General features: G+C 31.9%; 3 protein-coding genes across 6 annotated transcripts; all 3 read left to right on the forward strand.

The window, feature by feature from the left end:
* The first annotated feature begins 1674 nt into the window (after positions 1-1674).
* LOC123709439 (odorant receptor coreceptor) lies at positions 1675-10907 on the forward strand. 3 transcript variants are annotated; one of them, XM_045660800.1, is made up of 12 exons: positions 1675-1691; positions 2038-2066; positions 2153-2252; positions 2483-2693; positions 3556-3692; positions 3874-4034; positions 5188-5374; positions 7745-7952; positions 8318-8417; positions 8955-9059; positions 9132-9287; positions 10709-10907. In XM_045660800.1, exons 3-12 carry the CDS (start codon positions 2153-2155, stop codon positions 10757-10759), a joined length of 1416 nt encoding a protein of 471 aa, XP_045516756.1. In that variant the 5' UTR covers positions 1675-1691; positions 2038-2066; the 3' UTR covers positions 10760-10907. The 3 variants fall into 3 exon arrangements, with proteins under 3 accessions (XP_045516756.1, XP_045516753.1, XP_045516755.1); XM_045660799.1 differs by lacking the exon at positions 1675-1691 and adding an exon at positions 1852-1936; XM_045660797.1 differs by lacking the exon at positions 1675-1691 and having other exon boundaries at positions 1848-2066; positions 10709-10906.
* A 6213-nt stretch (positions 10908-17120) lies between these two features.
* LOC123710018 (aquaporin-like) lies at positions 17121-18257 on the forward strand. Its single transcript, XM_045661670.1, has one exon. It carries the CDS (start codon positions 17251-17253, stop codon positions 18052-18054), a length of 804 nt encoding a protein of 267 aa, XP_045517626.1. The 5' UTR covers positions 17121-17250; the 3' UTR covers positions 18055-18257.
* Positions 18258-18471: 214 nt separating this feature from the next.
* On the forward strand, positions 18472-25647 carry LOC123710017 (juvenile hormone esterase-like). Of its 2 annotated transcripts, none has more exons than XM_045661669.1 (4): positions 18472-18490; positions 23187-23564; positions 23841-25099; positions 25238-25647. In XM_045661669.1, the coding sequence occupies exons 2-4, from the start codon at positions 23385-23387 to the stop codon at positions 25416-25418; spliced, it is 1620 nt and encodes a 539-aa protein (XP_045517625.1). In that variant the 5' UTR covers positions 18472-18490; positions 23187-23384; the 3' UTR covers positions 25419-25647. The 2 variants fall into 2 exon arrangements, with proteins under 2 accessions (XP_045517625.1, XP_045517624.1); XM_045661668.1 differs by lacking the exon at positions 18472-18490 and adding an exon at positions 22370-22667.
* The last annotated feature ends 255 nt before the right edge of the window (positions 25648-25902 follow it).

Raw genomic sequence — 25902 nt, forward strand, 5'->3', positions numbered from 1 at the left:
GGCACGATCGAGCGACGTGATCTCATTATAGAGAGAAAAATGTTTAATCAACGAGACTACGGACGAGTTTACCCATTGGGAATGCGTTTACAGGCAATATTCAGTATAGTATTAACTTCTTCATTTCAAGCGATATGTCTCTTAAGTTCAAAGATGCGTCTAGATTTAAATAAAACTTTTTAACGTATATAAACGTCATTAACTTTAAATTATCAGATTTCTAGTGCTTTCCAGCAGTCGTAGTAATTAAATAATTATGTAATACTAGTAAAAAAAACACTTAAAATGTTCAGTTCACGATTTTTTATTAAACATATTATGTCAAGCCAAAAACTGTGAGGACAAATATGATGATACATTATATAAATCAATTTTATAACTTTCCTAGTGAAATCTACTTACTATTTGATTGAATTGCTTGTATCGTCTGAAACTAAAGTCTGTGTGACTCCAACAAAGTGTCCATAACTTATTTATTACTACCAATGATTAAAAAAGCATCAGCTAAATGTTAAATTTATAAAAATTACGGTTATTATATTATATATTATTCTTAAATAAATAAATACAATTTTGTTATAATTATACATAGAACTTTCCATGTCGCTTTGGAGACAATATTAAGCACGCGCAACGACTTTGTAAAGGGACCCTGGTGACATATATTCTATCGGCCCATAGGCATATCAAATAAGATTAGTTTACGACGTCTGTAATAACCGTTTGGTCCAAATAAAATCAGATCTTTCTTTTTCCAGATTGTTTTATCCAACCATTCTTAACTTAAACGACCAACGTAAAGCTGTTGATATAAAAACTATGTAACTTTATTCTGAATACACTCCACATGATACAATACTTTGTGTGATGTGGAGTCCAGAGTGAACGAGTTATACACGAGGTTATATGATTTTTTATAATAGGTATGTCTATTATTTGCTGCCGGAACCTCATTCGTAGGTACATCCTTTTGTAGTCCACCCTTCATAGACGTTTCCTTTCTTAGTGTTACCCCTGGTACTTTATTGGCATATTGAGAGGAGATCTATTACGGTCAATATTCAATTGGAGCTTATTTATTTAACTCCACTCCCGAACCTGTCATATCTTACTTGAGGGGGTCAGAGTCTTCTACTTAAATGTATTAATAATGTATTTTTATAATATAGAATAAATCACAAAATTGTATTTATAAGGCAAGCTTTTGGTAAAGTTATAACCAAAATATCCATCTAGAAGTACATTCCACTTTGATAAAAGTTCATTCGGAAAACGCTATAATCTAGTTTATGGCACATTTTAGATCCGAAACCGCAATGCTAGTGGCACATGCTCAGCAAATTTAACCGACAAAAGAGCTTCGCTACTTTTTTAGTAACGTTATACGACTACTACACTCAGTAAACGCAATAAAAACTTTCTAGTCTGTTATAGTTTATTATTTTAAATAACCATAAACTATGTGTTTATATACAGACAGCAGTGTTGACCTAGTGGCTTTTGCGTGCGGTTCTCATCCATCGTAGGTATCTTATGTATAACTTCTTATATGTTATGACGATATTATCGTATAACTATACTAAAATTTTCCTCTTAGTAGTATTTTATATGGTAACGTGCAGTTATTTACAGATCCTAGATAAGGGACAATTGAAAACCCAGTCAAATATTGACGTTCTAAAGTAAACCAAGTGAGTAAAGAATATTTAATACTTTTTATTGATCCACGACCTTATGGATTTAATCGCCAATAATTACTGGTTGGTCTCAGTGACACAAGGGATACCTTATGAATTTTTGAAAATGGAAAACTTGCCATATGTTTGAGGATACACGTGTGTGATCACACGACTCCCATTGGACGACCGGACTTTCTGAATTTCAAACACGTCATTGCAAAACTAGAAAATTGATCACTTGGTGGAAGATTATTGAGGTGGTAACTCGTATTAAGCTTAATTATTGAAAATATCAACGCAGTTGTTAAAAATGTATGCCTTCTTTAAAGGAAAAATAACCAATAAGTAATTTTTACAGTTAACAAAAAGTTTATCAACGAATTCAAGGTACTTACTCAACATTTGTAATTTGAAGTGCATTTTTAAAATAATTAAGTAATGAATTTATGATTTTCAAATGAAAAATGTTTTAGATGATAAACAAAGTCAAGACACAAGGTCTGGTGTCAGACTTGATGCCAAACATCAAGCTTATGCAAATGGCCGGACATTTCTTGTTTAATTATCATTCCGGTAAGAGTAGTTGATAAGGCAAGTTTTGTTATATATGAAAATAGTAATTTAAAGTCTGGCTTCGGTATTACATTTCAAAATAAACTATAAAAATCCATTTTATAGTATATTCTTTCAAAGTCGTTTGACTAAAATTTTTAAACTTTTGAAGGCCTAACTTTAGTTATAAATTAATCAGTATATCAGAAAGTAATTTTAGTTGCTAATTTGTCGATTACAATTTGTTTTAGACAATGATGGCATGTCAACTCTACTTAGGAAGGTGTATGCCAGCGTTCATGCTATCTTGATTGTCACCCAGTATTTGTGCATGGTGGCTAACATGGCCCAATACTCCGATGAAGTAAACGAACTCACGGCAAATACAATCACAATTCTTTTTTTCGCGCACACCATTATCAAGCTGTTGTTTTTTGCTATCACTTCTAAGAACTTTTATAGGTAATCTTCGTAGAATATCAAGAATCTTATTATCTTTGATTTATTCCCAAAACAAAACTTATTACTAGGCCACTTTTACGCACAACGGACCTAGTAAGTAGTGAGAGTGTGGAAACTGAGTCTACCAACCATACTATGCCACTTGGCGCTCATGTAGACTTATCACCAAGGTGTCTTTCGGTTGGTATGCTGTGATATATGCTTTGAAAAGGACATGGAATGTCAATAGATCAATATTGCTAAATAATAATATAGTGAATATATAAGCTATATTAAAGAGTTTAGTTTGAGTTTTAGACAAATAAAACACGCCATAAAAGTTCCAGTAATATAGTATAATCGTAAAGTTTATTGTTTTAAAATTATAATTACCTTACATCCGCCTTAGTACAAAGTAAAAAGTTAGGATAAAAATTATGAGAAGGACAAATATTCGTAATCTCAGACTTTAAGCCACTGACTTTATCAGAAGCTTAAGCCACGATGAAAATACATTATTAAGTAATTTTATTTTAACTACAGTACAAAGGCCTACGAGCAGACAGTCTTTCATTGAAAGCAATTTCATTTACCTTATTATAATACCTTTTACATCAAATTTCATTACGGATTTAATTAAAAATAATACCAGGAATTCAATTAACCTTTACTCAATACAATTATTAAAATATTACAGATGTTTTCGTCCCATATAACAGACAAATGCAGATTTTTAATTAACTTTTGAATTGGTTTATTTTCGAGAGCATAAATGGATTTTTTGGTGATGAATGCCCTGGAATTATTATCTTTTTGCCAAACAATAATTTGGTTTTACCGATTCGCGTTCAGATAAAAGTTGTAATGTTGATTATTCCTGAAGGACCCTCGCAGTATGGAATCAGTCGAACAGCCACCCTCTCTTTACTGAGTCTGATGCCCGGTACCACCAACTAGCCTTAACGAAGATGAGGAGATTGTTATATTTTATCTGTGGGATGACAATGTTTTCTGTCGTTTGTGAGTCATTCATTATTTTTAGTATTAAGTATACCATATTATGTTTTTTCGTTCTGCTTCTTACGCAATTAACAATTGTTTTTTTGATACTAAAACTACTTTATCTGTTTAAGCTCAAATATACGTCCGTGATTTAGAGTTTTAACAATATTATAATTTGGATAAACTTATATTATCTTAGGCTGGGTAACAATCACATTCTTTGGAGATTCAGTACGTCTGATTCTCGATAAGGATACAAATGAAACGTTGACGGAACCAGCTCCTCGTTTACCAGTGAAGGCCTGGTACCCATTTAACGCCATGAGTGGTACCATGTATATTGTTGCATTTATCTTTCAGGTAAGTTCAGGAAGTGAGGGTAATTTGTGTACGGATGAAACGTCACGAAGATGTGCATCGTTTTTGTCGAGTAAAGGGAAAGAGCGATTGAGACCGATTGAGAGAGAGTGAAAAAGGGAGATCGAGAAAAAATACTCGATATTGGTTGATGTATTCGTTTAGTAAGATTAGAACTTGAGATGGCAATTCTGTCACATAGCGTCTTGTGCAGTAAACGCAGATTTTTTATTTATTTATATTATCATTAGCACGTATACAGTGTGTAAACAGCGTGAATATAGATATACAAATACATGGAGTGATCATATACTAGTACTTGATCATCTATTAGGGCTTATACCTTACTAATTTATTTATTAATTTAACTAATTTACAAAGAAGTTTCACTTCTGACATGTGTCATTTGTACGCATGAACTTTTTTATTTAACAAATTGGCCCAAATACCCTTGACAAAACGTAGTAAGATTTAGAGTTTGTTTTTAGATTGATGATTAAGGTGTTTATGTTTTAATAACTTTCCGTGACTTTCTTTCTCATATAATAGGAAATATAATCCTCTTATGCTACAAAAATAAATACATAGAAACAGGACATTTATTGGATTGGAATGTAGGACAGCTATTAAATGTGATTGTTTGAAATTTTGCGCTTATCCTAGGATATTCCTTTCCATTATTATATTAAACATCTATAGGATAAGCTGAAAAGCTCAAATTGAAAAAAATATTATTGCGTTGGTTAGAAAATTTATTGAGAAAGGCTAAAGGCTCATACGATAAATTCAGGCAAGTTAGAAAACTGAGCGTAGGTAGATTGTCGGGATATTATTTATATGTCCCAGTAAAGTAGTTAAATCAGAGAGTTAATTGAACCTGGGACTTGATTGAATATCGATTTTTAATTAACTGTCTAGAAAATCAATTAACTCTCTGAGTCAACTTCTTTACTGCGACATATACAAAACATTTAACACATCCATATATCATTAATTATAATTCAATACAACCTTGTATTAACTTTAACAGTGACTTCCGTTCACGGGAATCACACTTAATGATTGTCACTGATAACGTAATGTAACTAATGTAACCCTATGGATAAATATAGCTCACGTGAAAGAGTTATGTATACTGATAAGAACTTTTTTTCAGGTATATTGGTTGTTATTTTCAATGATCATAGCCAACTTGTTGGACGTTATGTTCTGTTCATGGTTGATATTTGCATGTGAACAGCTGCAACACCTCAAAGCTATTATGAAACCTTTAATGGAGTTAAGTGCCTCTTTGGACACGTACAGGCCGAACACTGCTGATCTTTTTAGAGTGTCTTCATCAGGTAATAAATACGTGGGTAATACTGAAATTTTTTAGAACGGGTCAGTTAGGAACATTGATAATGAAATGAATTTAATTGCTTTTTATGAATTTCAATTTTAAAAAATCTTTGGTAACCTAATGTAGTATATTACATTCATTTATCATATGTATTCATGAATTGGCGGCAAATCTAACTCTTGTTACACGTGAAAATGAACCAGACGCGAGAAAATTTTCGGTCAATGATTTATCATGACTTTCGTTGTGGGCTTACTCAACTACAAAGCTATGATAGGCTGAGATTAGCATGTCTTAATGAAGCCCCATCTCGTGCCACTATTTACAATTGGTTTAACGAGTTTAAGCGTGAGCGTAGCCATCTCAATGACGATCCGCGTGAGGGACGTCCTTTAACAGCAACTATTGAAGATAACATAAGTGCTGTGCGACGCATAATATAGGAAGATAAGAGAGTGACCTATCAGCAGATACGAGCAAGCGTAGGCATTGGTATGAGTCAAGTTCAAAAAATTTTACACGAACCCTTAGGCAACAGGAACCTTTGTGCCAGATGGATTCCCCATACTTTAACCGACGACCAGAAGCACCTTCGCATGGACTGGAGAATATTTGACTATGGCAGGTGTCAAGATTATGAGTCATCCGCCATACAGTCCTGACCCTGTGACTTAATTTATACCCAAGAACTAAAGATAAAATTCGAGGTAATAAGGAGGCTTTACGAGCCCTGAAGATGAGATGAAAGCGTACGAAAATGCCACAGAAGAGACCCCTAAGGAAGAATGGGCCCACTGCTTTTCTCTGTGGTTCCACCGAATGCACGTTGTGTAGAGTAGAACGGAGATTACTTCAAAAAACAATAAAAGTATTGGCTTAACTTTCCACATTAAGCCGTTTTTCATTTTCTAAAAAATTTCAGTGTTCCCTAGGTAACTCTTATAATTCTCCCTTTTTGTGATCAGCTTATATCTTGACCGTTATTATAATCAGATAATATTCGTTTTTCTTTCTATATCATTCTCGGACCATACAACATAAAACCATAAATCTTTAAATTACACAAATATAAGTTATTTTATGGAAAGAATCGAGAGATCCAATGACCACGACGTAATGAGTTTTATTATAAAAATGTGTTCATATTCGTAAAATATAAAAGAATACTAGTTATTTCCTAGCGTAGGCGAATTTATGTTACCAGCCTCTAACATAGGTAGAACATAGTAAAATAAATTTGTTAATGGAAGAAAAAAGAAAATGTGTATAAGCTTGTTATTTTAATCGTATACCACCTTACAGTTTGAAATGTGAATCTTGTGTAAAAATTTCGTTCCTATGATATTTCCATTCAAAAACTTACATGTACATACATTATATATTTAAGATACATTTGAGTAACATGTACAAGTATATGTCTTTTTTAAACTAAGCTTTACTTAAACATTGTACTGGAAAAAAAGCAAAATAAACATTTATATTTGTGAATACACGAAGACTTTCATGCTATTACAGTTTTCAGAAGGTAATTTTATTTTCATTATTTTCTTTCCACCCTCGTTTTAAAGGAAAGCGGGGATTTGTTTTTCACCTTGTATTCCTCGTTCAAAAGCTTTTAAGACGGCAATGCTTAGCAAAAAACACAACCCAAAGGGAGTGCCAACAAATACGATGAAAATAAATTACGATTTTGCTATTATGTCACTTCGCGTCTTGATTTATTCTTTGGCTCGTATTTATAACACGGAATTAGGTCACGAATAGGGAAAATGTAAGGAAATAAATTATTATTTTTTGTTTTCTCTATGTTCTTTGTCAATGTTGGAGGTTATATCTTTAAGATAAAGGTAGCTGGATATGTCTTTTCGCATTTGGCTTAACAGATTTAAGAGTATAATTTATAGACGATAATAGCGCCTAACACAATATTTCGAGCAATGTCGACATTGTTTTCCGAACGAACGAATGTTGTGTTTTGATAATTATTTTTAACCGATTTTTCTGCATTGCACATCAGCAGTTTTACTAAAGTATTTAATAATAATTATATTACTTATGAATCACATATTTAATTTACTAACGCACTTTAAAACGGTGTTTGCAATAAATTTAATATTTCATATATTTACCGAAATATTTGTAAAATAAAATAGTGTTCATTTTTAACTTAATGAAAACGACTCATTAATTTACAAATATTTGCTTATTAATAAAAAATAACATAACAGTTTATTGTCTGTTTCTTTGTGTTGAAATTATTTGTGCATGAAAGTTAAATAATTGCGTTTTAATTCGGTACCAGTTCATTGTAATTGGTTACGATTTGGCAATATTTTCTGCCCTTTTATTCAATATAAGCTAATTCTTTCAGATAAAAGTGAAAAAGAACCACTTGACCTTGACATCCGCGGTATATACTCGACACAAACCGACTTTGGTATGACCCTTCGTGGCGCTGGAGGTAGACTTCAGACATTTGGACAGCCTCTTAATAATCCTAATGGTCTAACACAGAAACAGGAAATGTTAGCTCGGTCGGCTATTAAATACTGGGTGGAAAGACACAAGCATGTGGTCAGGTAATCAAGACTTATCAAGATATTTCTTAGTAGGTTTATCAACGTTTCTAGTCAATGATTTATAGTCGCGTTTTTAAACGCATTATTCATGAAGTTATGTATCGACTCGGGTATTTAGCGAAAAATATGTTTCTGAGATCAGTGGATTCTGCCGGAAGCTGCTCTATTTATAATCTATATCTATATACATAGAACACTGCGAGTATAAACAAACTCCTCCATACGATATGATCGATTTTTATGATTTCTTTTGTGTCAATTCGGTAGGTCTGAAGTCGTAAACTATAGGTATTAATTTTTTTAAATAAATTAAATGTGAACTATTCGATTTAAAATATTTTTAAATAATTTGTAAATTACTCAAGGTTGGTTACTTCAATTGGAGACACATATGGTACAGCTCTATTATTCCACATGCTTGTGTCAACTATCACCCTCACTCTTCTGGCTTATCAAGCTACAAAGGTATGTATTCTTCAACCGTTAATCAAAGAGTACCACCCAGTACTCTTCATAGTAGCACTTACAGACTCCGGGGTTCGCATTCCACGGCAGGCCTCAGTGGCCCAGTCTGTGGCGACACCAATCAAGACGACACAAATCGAACACCGCAAAGGCAGATGGAAAAAGAAGAGCTATAATAAAAACTATCCATTCATAAGTGTGACAGGGATAATGATTAATGATCTGGTAATAGACAAGTGTGTATTCTTTGTAAAATGCTCCTTGATATAGAACAACTAATTCAAATACAAAGTTGATTAGATTGTATATAGATTATTTGTATTCAAAGGATACATACATTTAAGAATGCTACTCTTTATGGGTTTTATGAATATATCAGCGACACACTTGTCACACTTTTCGGTCTACGATGTGATTTTCAGATGTTAACTTCACCGTGCCAGCAAGTGTCCATTGCGCACGTAGAAAGATACATTGGTACACAGCCTGGGAACACTTTTTTTTAAATGCGCATATAAATTTTGGATATTATTTTAGATAAACGGCTTAAACGTGTATGCGTTCACCACTGTTGGATATTTGAGTTATACACTTGGACAAGTTTTTCATTTCTGCATTTTTGGCAACCGACTTATTGAAGAGGTACATCTAAATTATTGATTAGCTTATGGTATAATAAGAATAGAATTTGATGCTTTCTTAACCTTCGTATAGAGTTCCTCAGTAATGGAAGCGGCCTACTCTTGCCAATGGTACGATGGATCAGAGGAGGCGAAGACCTTCGTCCAGATAGTGTGCCAGCAGTGTCAGAAAGCCATGAGCATTTCTGGAGCTAAGTTCTTCACAGTGTCACTTGATTTGTTTGCTTCTGTAAGTATTTTTAAAAAAATACACGTCGAAATAATAACCTTCAGTTTCCTTGAGGTCGGTTTGAAACAAAAATTTCTTTTTCTCATTAACAGATAAAATAAATAAACTATCTCAGTCGTCAAGTTTATTTAACGAAGGTACTACATGTTGCATAATAGGTATATGCTCATGGATTCATTTTAGCATAGCAGTCTTGTCAAACATTGCTTTTCTTAGAATTGGTTTCTAAAAAAACATTTAAGTTGACTTTTGTCCATATTATCAAACGCAGCTATTTGTAATTATAAATATTTTATGACCAAAGTAGAAAACTGTGCTCACTTAAAATATAGCCTCTTCTTTACACCGTTACCTTAGTTACTAATAATTATTCAGGTAAGGTTAGGTTAGTTAGGTCAGTAAGGTTTAAGAATTTTTTACTATTTTTCAAGCAATGTGTTTGTGCACGCCGCATAATCTGTTATCGAGGCCACAAATTAGTTCTAGTTTATGCAGCTTCTTAAATGTGACCTTGTGGATGCAAATAAATAAATATGTACAATAATTATAATAAGTTAAACTGTACCTATATTTATTATTCTTTTGTCATTAATAATTCATCACTATGAACGATTGCGGTTCAGCCATGCCCGAAATGTTTGATTGATTACGACTGTGCGACCATATATTTACCACAGGTGACAAAATGAATAAAAAAGGTTGTATATATTTCTGCAAAGAATATCATCACAATCTCCTAAATTGAATTTAATTAATACGTTATTACACTATAATTGACAAAGAGCGTTGTAGCATTATAAAACATCGACGCTTCATTCTGAAATTGGTGCCATTTCCGAAAATGCTTCCATGATTTCCTTCAAAATTCAATATACAAATAAGGGCTACAAATAAATATGTTTATCTTGAATCTATCTTTACTTTTTATCAACGAATGAAACCTACTTCTTGAAATTTCCTCCATTGCGAGGACGGCATGCACAAGTTCACTACGTATACATACGACTAGTAAAACACATAATAGCTGAAAGATGAAAGCTGACAGTGGGACAACAACATAATAATATGGAATACTTTAATTATATTTTCTTCTAAACGAATATAATCGTAAATTATGCGATAAATTAGCGACTTAAAACAGTGTTATCGTTTCAATCACTGGCTGTGCACCAATGGACTTTATTTCTATATGAACGGTGAAGGAAAACATCGTGAGGAAATCGGCTTGCCTCAGACTGAAAACGTCAACCATCAGGCACAGAAGGCTGATCACCTACTTGCCTAATAGATTGATAATCATGTAACCGATACAGAAATCTGAGCTGAGACCTGTATTTATCTTTTTAATTGCTAATTAACGGGTAATTAAAAAATGTAAACCCATATAATACTTATTATCCCATTATATATTTTATTTTCAGGTACTAGGTGCAGTTGTCACCTACTTCATGGTGTTAGTACAACTTAAATAAATCTTTTTTATAATAGCTTACGTTTTAAAATACTGGAGTCGAAGTAAGGTTATTTGTTCTTAAAAAAAACTTAAACGGTATTAGTCAATTACAATGTTACAATTGTATATGTATTTTAACATTTGTATATACAATTCTATTGTATATGCAACAGAATAAACTAGCAAAAATTAGTTTGTTTTTCAATGATTCCCTTATTAAATAATGTTCAGAAAAATTGGATTTTCTCGTAATATAATATTAACTGTGCACTTGTACCGTATTATAAATATATCCCAGGAACGATTCTAGAAAGTCGTACTCATAAGTTGTACTTTGTTAGAGCCCTATTAACAGTCACAACCAAAGACCAGATATAAAACTTATGGATAAAGTCAATAAATCAGAGAATTAATAGATATAGCCATACCCAACACTCACAACAAACAAGAAACGATAGCTCATAAAATCACGAAATCTACAGAACTTAAAAATGGATTTAAAAGGATTTGTACCCTTATTAAAGGAACAACAGCTTCTTTCATTTTCTCCACCATCGGAATAATCCCAAAACAGTTACACGAATCTACCGATTTGTTAGACCTCCCGAAATCTATTACATACTATCATCCTTCAAATAGCAGTTATATTAAATACGGTAACAAAAATCAGTTTTTTTTTGCTAGATTCATACCCATAAAAAATTATGCGTGTGCAATAGTGTACTAGGATTGATTCATTAAATCCTGAGCTAAATTAAACAGTTACCAAATATAATAATAATAAGAAAGCCTTTTTTATTTCCGTATCCTTAAGTATTGTTCGAAATACATAATTTCAATTTAATAATTTTTGATAAGGGTGATCCCAAAAACTTTTTCTCGGCCGATCATCACATTTATTAGTTGAGTCATTGTTGAGATTTACTCGGGTTACGTTAGACACATTTTTATTTTGATATATACTTTCTGTTAATTATAATTGATAATAGTTACGTCCACTATTTAGAATTTTATAGTGAGTATTTAGTGCGTTTTTGAGAACTATCGTGAGGCAAGGTATTAGCATCAGTCTAACCTCTCTTAGTTCCAAAACTAATATAATTTTTCCAAATCCTTACGGCTGATTGAATATATATGAAGATATTGTAACGAGGTATGTACTCAGGACTTATTATTCTAGTATAAGATTGTGTATCGACGGCCGTTCTTTGTTGGGTCTTCCAATGTCTGCTGTGACGAATCTCAGTTTGAGTCTTGGAAGAAGGCTTGGTTCCCGATTAACTACCGCCACCGCTAATGGCAAAGCCCCCAGCACAGTCTGACTCCATCTGTTGTCTAGATGACTAGCCCATTGCCAGTTTAGTTTATATAATTAATTCACTTTTGTATTTGTGTATCTTCTTTATATTTAGAGAAGTTTGCTCCATAGTGTTTGTGTTGATCTAATCTTTACTTAACCTTTGCTGTGAACACATATTAATGTAAAATTCGGCATTATCTTAACTTCTAATCCAACATGTTGTCAAACATAAATATTTACATTACTTAATTAAAGGCAATTCTTAAATTGAACTATTTACATAAAATGTCGCACGTTTTTTAATACCATAATACATACATTTTTTCACCTGGAATCGAACCCAGGACCATTATATCCAGGAGGGCGTATATATTTATTACGTTATTACGTATTATGAAACGTGTTTTATACGAGTTTGCTTAAAATGGATTTAAGAGTTATGTTTTAATATTTTATCGAGGTTTTTACGGCCTTTGAAATCATTAAATATCTATTTGATACACTGATAAGAATAAAAACAATAAAAATCTAATCATTTAATTCACATAGATGTGGGCGTATCCAGAAAGGTACTTTGTAATTAATTTGATTACAGACAATGTGAATGTTTTTACAATAAAGGTTTGAATTCAAAGACACAATTTCATTGGAAATTCAGAATGGTACTTAATTTAACATTACAAAGGAAATATAGTTAAAAACAAAAGCGAGGTCTGATGAGATTTTAAGTTAGTCTCTGATTATGGTTTCAACCGCATTGTTGGTACTTTGATCTTTGTTTTATTTTACAATACAACTTGTATTAGATGATATTGTTTCAGAAAAATAATAACAGGTTAAAGGAATGTAATAATAACTGGAAAAAACACTTCATAGGATCGTCAATAATATAGTCTGTTATTAAGTCTAAAATATTCACATAAAATCTTCTTAAATATGTTAGAAAATGTCGATAGCTTCGTTCAATTTTGTAAGACCCTCATGCTCATAAACTAAGTACAAACTAACTCTCACAAGAATGCCCGAGGATAAAATAACGTTCCGTTACGTTCAGTTATATCAAGATATTTCACAGAAATAGCTAGCAAATATACTAATAGTTTTATGTTTTAGTTTTTCCTCTCTATGATAAAAATAATTTCATTGGAAAATTCGAATCGCAAGTGAATTTCTCGTCTCCCCAGTGAATCAGTAGCACGAAGTTTTCTTTGACATAGAGTCATTTTATATTCAACCTTTCACATTTATTTCTTATCGAATTTAAAAATTAAATTTAGTGAGTCGATAGCGAATTTGTCCAAAGCGGTAATATACAAATAAAACACTTATTAGCTAAAGAAAATACAAAGTTTTGGTTTTTTGTAAATAACATATTATAGTGATAATTGAAAATCTTGTCGTTATAATTTTATACGGCTTGCTTCAACATGCCTTTTGGAAACTACTTTAAATGTAAGGAGATATAAAATTAAACATGATATGTATGCTTAACAAAATTAAACTGATAAACATTTATATAGGCAAACCGGTAAACGATTCGAATCACACCATGTAGTATCCTGAAGTGACAAAGTTCCAATACCACACTCAGCGCCAATGCACAAATCCATCGTAAGACACCATAAAGGATTTTTCCTTTAAAAAAAGGAAAGAACGTAAGTAATTATGAAATAGTCAACGTGGTGGTTTATGCAAAAAAGTAAAAAAAGAAGCACTACACTTTATTTTCTTAAATCTTTATTTTGTAACATCTATGATACAGTTACACTAGACTATTTTTTTTTACAATTACTGTATTTTATATTAGTTTTTCTTAGATTAGGCATAAATGTTTCAACCAACGATCACGTTAGTTTGACGTGTGATAAAATTTTCTTATTATAATAGTTTAATTAGGCGAGCCTAAAACACTGCTAGTATTCAACGTGTGACAGTAACATATGGACTCAAGTTCACAAGATAGTACTCCTCTATATGATTAATATTGATTCGCTTCAGTCTTCATTTTATGTTTTGTTGTACTTTAATAAGGAATCAAAACACCTACTTTAAAACCATGGTGAAATAATACACTTGAAGATCTATATAAGATCTGTCAGAGTAACCTTAGAACCGGACAGTTACTTTCAAGTTAATTGACACGGTTTATACATAATAAGCAAGATCTGTTTTTTTTGCGTTTAAGTCCTTATTTTTAAATATTCGTAAACAAATATAGGTTGAATGTAGCAAGCAAATCAATCAATCAACGGTGGTGTTTAAACACAATATTTTTCTTAAGGCCAATTTTAATTGCGTACATAGAAAAATCAATTTGTTCAGACGCAAGGCAATTATTTATTTAAGAGCTTAAACTCTATTTCGTTTTATTTTCTATACTTATGTGAATATACAAATTTAACTAAATATTATATTGAACAATGCTAGCATTGTTCAAGTTTTACAAAATACCACCGCTCCTGCGAATACTATTTTATTGAGGACATTGCGACGTAGGTTGTCTACGCTTCATATGAAAACTTTGTATTAATAAATCCTTGTAATCAGTCCCAAAAAGCTGAGTCTCGTGTACAGTCCATAAAAACATGGAACACCGCAAAGGTAACTTTTTACAATATATTTAAAAGTAATATAATTATTCGTATTCCGAGCTGGATTAAAGGGGTTTTGAGCATTCTCGCTGAGTTTAAGCTTTAAAAATGCATAGGGTAGAGTAAACTCTTTCTTCTCTAGGTTTCATTATGAACAGCGAATTTCATGAACTAAGTTTCATTTTCCGTTTCAAGAACTTACTTCTAATTGTACGAAATGTTGGCTAAATAAGACTTTCCTGAACTTTGTAGCGCACTTCGCTTAAAGTTTCATGTTGGTGAATGTATTAAATTACTTACTTAGAAATAACAATTTTAAATACAAGATTAAACAATAATTATACAATAAAAAACGTATTAATACCTAATTATTTAAGAACATAATACAAATAAAACAAGACAACATAAAACCTAAACCTTTTTATAACTAACTTTAAATAATGCAATTATTGATCATTCAGACTGTTTGCAACTAAATATATACGTCTCAAATGCAACAATATTTAGGGTGCGCAAGACACGCGTAAGTGGTGCTTCCCTGAGTAAATTTGTACGCGCTCGAGGTATTGCAAACAATTCAACCGCTAACCACGCCGAGTGTGATTATTTGGCACTCGCAGCCCCTAATTCTCTCCAACATTTCCGCCTTATATAGTCTACCTCTAAGGGCCTTAAAAAAATAGTATATTTCATAAAATTAAAGTAGAAGAAATTATAAGTTAATTAATTTATGTAACATTCATGGTCGCTTGAGGATATGAATAAAGTCGTTAATAGGTTTTTTTAAAACGGAGCAATAATTTAATTATTCGATGTTATTTTCTTGAAAATCCAATATAGTGTGACGGCATCATTGATAATATGCAGTTCTAGCAGTATTAGCAGTAATGGACTTTTCCGCCTACCAAAGGGAAAAATTGATCAGCCACACTTTATATGCCACACGCTGAAAACTGGTGAACCTTACTATATGAGGAATATTGTATATTTTTCATACAATAAGCAGACAACGTGTTTTATATACTTTATTCTAACCGTCGCTACAAAAGTACTGCAATACTTGTAATATCAATTCATGTTTTCCAAATTTGTAATTGATTTATGATTACGATTAGATAATTGGATTGAGAGTCACTGCTATATAGTTATTAATAATTACAGCAATCGATTGCCGTGTTGTAAGCCTAAGTTAAAGCCCCTCGCAAATATCCCTTTTAATTAAAACAAAGGGAATCTCTTAATAAAATTTAACATTGCCGTTTATCAACGTAATGCTCACCATTTATTTACGCTTTGTTAATTAAGCTTGGCATGTCATAAAATTGATTTAATTTGTATTGTTACGAATTACAGTTTTCAACGTCATTGTTAATTTAAATACATACTTTAGTAATTTAGCTTCAGTAAATATGTTATTATATGACATAATATGTTTATTTATTTCGTAATCCGACAGGTAACATAAATTACATGTAATACATTTTTACTAAAGATGTAGCCAAAGATGGAATACATAATATTTACAAAAAGGTTCAAAAATAAATAAATGTTTAATTTATTTCTTTTATAAGATTAGGGGCCAACCGACCTTAATGGACAGTCATATGAGTCAGTCACAGCAGCACATGGACACTCGTTTTAGTAGGTGCAGTGCCTTGGAGGGAGGAGTAAGCTCTATTATTAAATATATTGAGGTCGTATCTCGTAAGTAACACCTCCATCGCTGTCACTGAACACCGATCGCATTTCTTCATTTCACTAGTTCGAAAAATAAAAATACTTAGAGAATCGCGAACTGTGAAAGACTTCCAGCCACCACTGTTTGTGCGGGAATTTATCTTAGTAATTTTACGTCGAATCTCTCTTTTAGATATTATATAACTGAGACAAATAGGGCAATGTTGTACAATTTCAAATAAAATAATAGCTATAATATTTTATCTATTGTGTTGTCTTGTTGCCGCGTCTTAAAAATATCAATATAAGATTGATAATTACGGATTTTTTCATATATACAAGATTTTTTGTCATTTCTTTTAGAACTTGTGTAATATAAATAGTTATTTGTAACTCCCATTTTTTTCTTAATTTACGGCAAATCTCTTCTATTTTTGGTAATTTTAGAAATACAATTTGAATATTTAAGTTACATCGTAACACATTGTTTTTAAGTAATGGGTGCAATAACCTTAGATAGCTGCTTTCATGAAATACTTTTTTTATTACCAATACTTTCTATGTAGGCAATGTATATACAATTTACTAATGTTTTTCTATTATATATATATATATATATATATATATTTATATATATATATTATAATACATGGAGTATTATATTTATTTCAATTGTGAAACCATTTCATACGGTGACTATAAAGTTATAAAAAGCTACAACCCATCATTATAAACAACATTAGTAAGAGAGCCTGACCTCTGAAATACATATCTGGTAATATACATACCTTTATAGATAACGGTATCGAAATCACATCGTTGTGATTTCATTCCTTAATTGCTTATTCAGGAGTGAGTGCTCGAAGCATACGTACCATGTGATGTTTAATAACGAATGCAAAATTGTTTTGAAGTGAATCGTCGACCAGTTAAGTGCAAACAATGTCAGTGAACGCTCATTTGGTGGGACAGAGTGAAAACGCAGCGGTTATACCAATTAAATCCGCAATATGGAAGACCTTAAACTGGAGAGCGGTTCTTGCAGAAGTTATCGCCACTATGCTCCTTATCTCCTTGGGGTGCATGACCTGCATACCGATTGATGGATTCGCAAACTACCCAATGTATGGACCTTTGGGATTTGGCCTAATAGTGACCTTTAACATTCAAGCGTTTGGTCACATCTCAGGAGCCCACATGAACCCAGTTATCACTTGGGCTGCGGTTATTTGGGGACAAATTTCATGGATCCTTGGAATCATCTACATTATAGCTCAGTGCATTGGGTCTATAATAGGGTATGGGATTTTGGTGGCATTATCACCGGAGGGATTTATATCTAGCGGTGTTTGTACAACGACACCTTTGTTGAGGTATTCGATATATCAAGCAGTAGGTATAGAGGTGGTATTGACAGCTGCCTTAGTTTTTATTACATGCGCGCTGTGGGATCCAGTGAATAAGGATCTGCAAGAGAGTAGTTCGATTAAGTGCGGTCTGACTGTAGCTGGGTTATCTTTAGCTGGTGGGCCATTAACCGGTGCTGGAATGAATCCTGCAAGGTCACTAGGACCAGCCTTGTGGACTTTTACGTGGCGGTCGCATTGGATTTATTGGGTTGGGCCCTTTTTAGGTGCGACAGTTGCTGCCTTTTCATATAAATGTATTTGGCTGAAAGTTGATAAAGTCAAGCCTGATATACTGACATGGCCTGATGGTGGAGAGGGATTGGCAAAAATGCTTTAATATTTGTGCTCTTAGTTTGTAATTTAATGATATTTATATACTAGAATATAGTTTTATTAATTATAGCGATTATAGCGTAGTGAATCTGTGTGGTTATCAGGGCGATAAAAATTTAATAATGTAACAGTTAGGATAACACCTGTACATAATCAAGAATGTATTTCAAATTATTCATATGGCTTAAGTAAATAAAAAAAAACATGTTTCAACTATGTCGCTGAAATTTATTTTTTTAACTTTATTTACAGGTAATAAATATAAGAATTTCGGTGTTAATTAACGTACAATTGGAATAATTTTGTGTTTTTTTTTTCAGAATAACAATTATTGAGGTCGACTTGTTATCATTTTCTATTGATCTATTTTTAGTATTGGCGCAAACATTTTCGAATGATGTGTGTGGTAGTCTTATTCATCAAATTACTATAAGCCTCAGGTAACTATTGAATATAGCACATCTCATGTGTTGTTGTTGTGTGTTCACTTTTGTTAATAACAAAAGTGAACTTTTGGGTTGGTTAAAATATTTTGCGTCGTCAAACTATTGAAGAGGACTAAACAGGTATGTATACGTAAACAGCTCGATTAAAGGGAAGTTCAAACGAAAGAGAGACCTCTTTGCAATCACCATTAATTAACTCCGAAATATAAGATGGACCATGTGACTTCCTCAACACAAAGAGTTCCTTCGTGAGTTGTGTGCTACTGATATTGCAGGCTACTCGATTGTGAGGAAGTTGCATACACATGTATATCATTTCTATAAGATACTAAGTATCTGTGTCTTCATTTAAACGTGTCTGATGTTTAAGAGCAAAATAAAATAAGTAGACAATATTTTTTTATTAGCTAGCTGTGAATTGCGCTTATACGGACGGGTTAGACGGGATATTATGGTCTTCCTTATATAACTTTCGTCTTCTTCGATAGTTTGACGACACAAAATATTTTTTCTAATTGACTCAACAATTTTAAACACTAGTCTAGTCAACCAAACATACTCGATAACTTTGTAGCAGAATAAACATCACATGAGTTCAAACCTAACTGAAAATGATTTATCTACTTGATCAAGTCAGGGTTATTGACTGCCCTACTGAGCATAGCGATGTCATTAACCGCTTGAGTTCACTATCATGAATTACTTGTTAGTAAAGTGCCTCGTTGATCTATTCAACATACTTCTAGTTGAACTAATATAGAATGTATTACAATATTAATTATTTCCTTTTTTTTCCATGCTTATTGCAAAGAGGTAAAGTTTGTGAGGTTGTAAGGTAATCGTTGGATATACAGAAACGTTTTTTAAATTAGTTTATAAATAGACGTTATTTAAAGGCTACTAAATTAAGATGAAAAGTAAAAAAAAACTTTTTCGCTCGAAATATCGAACGTTAGCGTTGATGAGTGAATTATGAATGATGAGATATATAATGATTGAGTTCTAAAGAAAAGTTGTAATAGACCTACGAATACCTACGAATTTTAGCAAAAGCATAAATCTATCTTTTATATTAAAAACAAGTCATTTACCGCGTCTATTTGTTCGCAATAAATTCGAAAATTTATTACCGTGTATGTGCTAGTATTCAATAAAATAACACTTCGATTGACATTGTTGAGAAAACAACACATGAAAATTTTAACTGCATACGTTCTTGAAAAACTTTACGCGGATTAAATCTCTCTTTGTAGTACAGACACATTTTTACAAATGTTGTATTAATAATATTAATTTTTAATAATATTTGTATAAGACACTGTGGCTTCTTCGTTCACTGTATGAGATAGGCGCACTTAATTAACCATCCACTACAGAGACTTATTAATCAATTTGTTTTTACAATCGTTGTATTTAAGATATACGGAGCAAAACGTAGGTTAATATCTTTATGATTATTAGCTATTGCAATACCGGTAGAAAAAAGTATAACGCTAAAGCTAATATAAATATTAGCTTATATATTGTGTATTTATGTTTTGTTTAAGTTGTGTGTTAAACAGCTCCCAATGTTTGTGGCGAGACAAGATGGAGGTGCAATACATTTAAGTTCAAATGTCAGTACCATAGACAATTAGAAAGATATTGCAGCCCCTTGAAAGGACAAAATCATTGCCTTGCCATGTTACCTACTTCCATTCTTCTAAAGAGTCCGTGGGTCAAAATAATACTGGTCCGATATTTATTTATCATAGCACGGAATATTTATCCTTCACGTGTTTATTGTTCTTAGTATCGTCTTCTGTTAACATAGCTTTTACACATTAAAAGAAAACACTTTTTTACCGGATTGGAGCTATGTATTATTATAAACTTATAATTATTTTACATAATTTTAATATATATATATATATATATATATATATATATATTAAAATGTTATATATTTTCACCGTGACCAAGCACGCTGTAAAGCACGCGAAACGTAAAAAAATTACGTTAAAATTATGTAAAATAATTATAAGTTTATAGTAATACATAGCATCAATCCCGTAAAAAAGTGTTTTCTTTTAGTGTTTATTGTTTCAAATCAAATAGTTGATGTTATTTCAAATATGCATCTTTTAGAAAACATCCCTTATTGAAATTGTATGATAAATATTTTCACATAAGCCAAAGATGACCCCAAAAACCGACATAGCCGTATTGACGGATTTGACATGTAACTTGTCAAAAGTTTTGTGTACTTTGTTCCATGGGTTCAGGTGAAATAAATAACTGAACGACTATTCTAACTCAAACTCAAATCTTTATTGCATTCCTTTTGTTCATAATTTACACGTGACACGTTATAAATTTATTACAACGAGGACCTTGGTTAGGCACAGCAATGTTGTGAGACAATACTTTATTATAGTTAATTCTATTCTTATACATTTTTATTCTTATGTATCTTAATGTATCTTACATTATTTATTTGGTATATTTGTTTTGGCTTCACGTTGAAAAAAGGTACTTAACATTATTAATAAACTTAACTTTTATAATGTCATTAAAGTCTAACAGTGTAATAACATTTCTAATATAATAATTCCTTTAAAAAAATGGTAAACACAAGTTTTTATTTCATTATTCAAATTTTCTGGTAATTTGTTATATATTTTTATTGAGGAGGTCAATGTTTCTGATTAATATAATTTTAGTCTGGATGTAGGTGGAATCAGTTGGTTTTTACGAGAAGGTCTTAGTGAGTAAAGGATTTTTGTATTTTTGCTTTTTTATACTTATTAAGATATTTACGAATAAATTTACATGCTTCGAGTATATATATGCTAGGTAGAGTAAGGATATTGTTCTGAATGAAGTGCGGCTTGCTCATGCAAGTCAGTATTTCCTATATTAACTAAAATTCTCAAAAGTTATTTTGCTTGTAAAAATGGCAGTAACTTCTAAACCCGTTGTAGCTCATAATATTTTTTTAACTATGGAAAACGATATAAATGATGAAATCGGATTGCGGATACTTATTATAGATTTCCACACAAAAACATGTGGAACAAGCTGCCCAATGAAGTATTTCCGAACCAATTCCTCTGGCATTGAGAGTGTCCATGGGCGGCGGTGTCACTTAACATCAGGTGAGCCTCCTGCACGTTTGCCCCCTATTTTATAAAAAAAAACATGGGGCTGTGTAAGTTTCCAAGCTCCAAATTGCCGTTTATACTCACGTAAGGAATATTGTTTTTATATCGGGACCTAGGCTCGATCCTTCCACAACTGACATTTCTGGTAATGGTAGCGTCTGATTACCTTTACATTATAGTACATATTGTCAGAAGCTTTTGAATTTATGTCCAGCCTAGCTATGTGTCTAGACTATACTTAAACCCGGCACTAGGCCCATAAATTGTGATAACTGATGCACCCAACCATATAATGCCATTTGGTCTTTCAGTCAAGGATTTGCGGGTAAATTAACACAGAAATCCCTGAGCTATAAGGTAGATATGTAGTTGTAATAACTACTAAGAGTCAATTAGACTTAATTATCTTCTAGAAATAAGTGCTTCAACGATTTAAGAATAATAATCTGTTGTTCCTAGGTTTTAAGAACAAAAGTTTTATAATTACATTCCTTTATTCATTTCGTAGTAAAAGTAGTAATGAGTTTTGCTGAGGGAGTTGTATACCATGGTTGGGTTTGCGTATGGAATACCACACAATGAAAACAATCCTTCTGACATGAGATAAACCTTTAACCTTTAAGATATAACCTTGTGTTATATTGACACTGAGTGACACTGCACTATATTGTATATAAATAACGAGTTTCAATAATACGTTTATTAAATTTTACGAGTTCTTATAGTCCAGAGGTGCATTTCAAATTACTGTATAAAGACAATCTAATTAGTGTTCTCTTCAGTTTTCTACGATCAAGATTCTTAGAACTGACTCCCTGGAAACCTTTCAAATGGCTGTGTGTCAAGCACGAGCTAACCTCATCAATGGTATCAAAGCTTAATTAATTAGAGCAAAAATGTTACTGTAAAAAACTATTCCTGTGTTCGCTGAGCAATCTTTTCTATTTTACCACTATTTTGTTGGCTACTTTAAAACTGAAAAGCATTCTTCAAAAGTTTTTTAAGCCTTAGATAGTTTGGTCTCTTTGGTGAGTATTTCAGATAATAAATATTATGTTATATAAAAAATTATATGCAACATTTCTGAAAAATAGCAATTAGAAAACGATAGGCGTTAAAAAGAAATGAATGTCAATTAAATTTACATACGTTTTATTATGAATTTCAATTATTAAATATAATATTATTTCATGTTAGTCTTAATTTAGTTTTACGCTTCAATTTTACTTTGGGACTCGTTTACTCGTATTTTTTTGTTTGAACATAATTCTATCATGCGGAATGTAAATAGTAGATTGATATATGCAATATGCATTTTGATAGTGATTGCTATAAGTTACCTATTTCGGCTTGTACGGCTTTTTGTACAGTTATGTCATGTTAGCAGGTTACGTAGCTACAGATAACATGAGTATTACATGTCAATATTTTTGTATATGACACCGCACCCCGATAAATAAACGATATGTCAAGAAATCTTCTTAAGAGTCAACGATAAAACTGTGGCAAAGATAATCGCCATCAATATAATCTTTTTTTGTTTTTAGAAGAATACAAGTCACGGTTCCTGTGATAAGAAATATAAAAGGCTTAAATATCGATGGTAAAAACACAAAGTGCAACTGTAACTCACGGAAGTGTGTATAGTTTTTTTTAAAATAAAGTTCTAAGTTATGGCAATTACAGCTTAGCTGAACATTAAAATAAACTCAATATATAGTTTCACTGTAATATAGCTTTAGAAAATGCTGTTATGCTGGAGTTTGGTGTTATTTGTTTCTTTCATCTCGGCAAATGAAGAACCATCTCTTTTAGTCAACATTCAGCAAGGTCCTGTCAAAGGATACAAATTGCCAAATTTTGATATATATGCCTTCTATGGTATTCCGTATGCCACTGCACCCACTGGAGTAAATAGATTCAGGGTAATTATAATTGGTATGTGTTCTTAACTTCAAGTACACTTCTAGAATTAATAGAAAGAAACAGTGTTCCGATAAAGATGAGTTATTTAACATTGCGCATGCCAGGCATCCAGTAGACCCTTAACGAAAAAAGTTAAAAAAAATATAGTTAGTGATTATATATTATTATTCTTACTAATTTAGATATTAATTTTTATTAAGTCTTCAATCAACTTTCAGTCATGGTGTACGAGACCAGGGACATCTATTATTACATAAAATTACAATTATTTTCAGGGTCCCCTACCACCACCTACTTGGGATGAGCCCTTTGAAGCTACAGAAAACAACATTATATGTCCTCAAAACAATAATCTTTTTCAGACATTTGATGGGATGCAAGTCCTAGAAAATTGTCTCGTTGCAACAATATATGTTCCTAATACAAATAAAACGAATTTACCAGTTATTGCATATGTTCATGGTGGTGCATATCAAATCGGTCATGCAAATCGGCTGACTCCAAAGCACGTAGTTGACCAAAATGATGTTATTGTGGCTTCATTCAACTACCGATTAGGAGCACATGGATTTTTGTGTCTGGGTACAAAGAATATACCCGGAAATGCTGGAATGAAAGATCAAGTAGCATTTTTACGATGGTTACAAAAAAATATAGCCTCATTTGGTGGCAATTCTAACGATGTCACAATTTACGGTAATAGTGCTGGATCAAGGTCTGTTGATCTTTTAATGATTTCAAAAGCATCTTCAGGTCTTTTTAAAAGAATGATTGGAGATAGCGGTGGAAGCCTCAGTGCTCAAACTGTGCAGGTCAATCCTCTACAAAATGCAAAGTCATTTGCACAAATGTTGAAATTCGATGACGTTGACGATATTAATGCTTTAGAAAACTTTTACCTAAATGCTTCTTATGAAGTTTTGACTTCAATAGACACAATAGCCTTAAAAGATTATTTATTTACACCGTGTGTCGAGCGTGATGTTGGTGATGAAGTTGTGCTTGATAAAAGTCCATTTGAAATTCTTAAAAGCGGCGAATATGCACAGGTACCCATGTTATATAGCTTTACAGAAATGGAGGGTACATATCGGCTACAAACATTTCAAGAATGGAAAGAAGAAATGAACACAAACTTTTCCTCATTTTTGCCTATTGATCTTCAATTTCCCTCGGACAATGAGAGAGAAGAAATAACAAAGAAAGTTGTTGAATATTATCTTGGTAAAGTCAAAATAATTGAAGAAAATATTTTATTATTCGTAAATTACTTCACGGATACAATGTACGTTCATCCAATGCTCAGAGCTATACAGTTACATTTGGAAGCGGGACATAAAAATATTTACTCGTATGAATACTCATTTACTTCTGCAGAATCACCTAAAATTGATTATTCAGATATTCTGGCTGCCAGTCATAGTAGTCAAACAACTATGTTCTTTGATTCAGAGAACGAACATGAACGGTCTGACGAATATAAGGAAATGAAAAGAATTATAAGGGAAATGTATACCAATTTCGCAAAATTTGGGTACGTAAAAATAACAGTCGTAATTGTTACCAGACTATTATATTATATTAGATAAATATTTAATAATTTAATTCATGAACCATAAATATAAAATAAATTTTCAAATGTCTTGAGTTAAAGTTATAAATAATTTTACAGAGAACCGTGTCCACATGGAATCTTTTTACCACACTGGCCTCCCATTACCACAGAAAACATGCAGATATTGTCGTTGAACCAAACATTAGAAATGAAACCGCTGCAGCACCGAGCGACATTTTGGGATGATATTTATGCTAAATATTATAGAAATCCTAGTTTTCCGACAGTTTCGGTTTAACCAACCGCTTACCTACGTAGAGATCACTTGCATCAATAAACTATAAGTATTATAAGTTTATCTTCTAGCTGTTATTTCTCATATAAAAGAAGTGCTTATAATTCACCATGAGTGTTTATAACATTTTTCTTTCATTCTTCATCTGAATATATATTTTCAAGTCTATTATCTAATCAGACACAGAATTTTTAAAATACTATGTCTTTTTAATAAAAAAACAAAACATTTATTTCACAGGAAAATTAAAGTATATGTTACACTAAAGTTTAGTAATTATTGCTGCATTATCACCATCTCTGCGTCGCTGGTTTAAATCACTCCCCCCCCCTACCATAGATATAAATAACGTTAAGAAAATCAGAAAGACAATAAATAAAAATAAAAGATAAGACATAGATGTATACTCTAAATAAAGTGTAGTTTAAGTCAGAAAGGCACATTAAAAGACACAAAACAGTAATCAAATAATGAGATAATAACTTAT

This window comes from Pieris brassicae, chromosome 5 (assembly GCF_905147105.1).
Source record: "Pieris brassicae chromosome 5, ilPieBrab1.1, whole genome shotgun sequence".
Classification (NCBI taxonomy): domain Eukaryota; kingdom Metazoa; phylum Arthropoda; class Insecta; order Lepidoptera; family Pieridae; genus Pieris; species Pieris brassicae.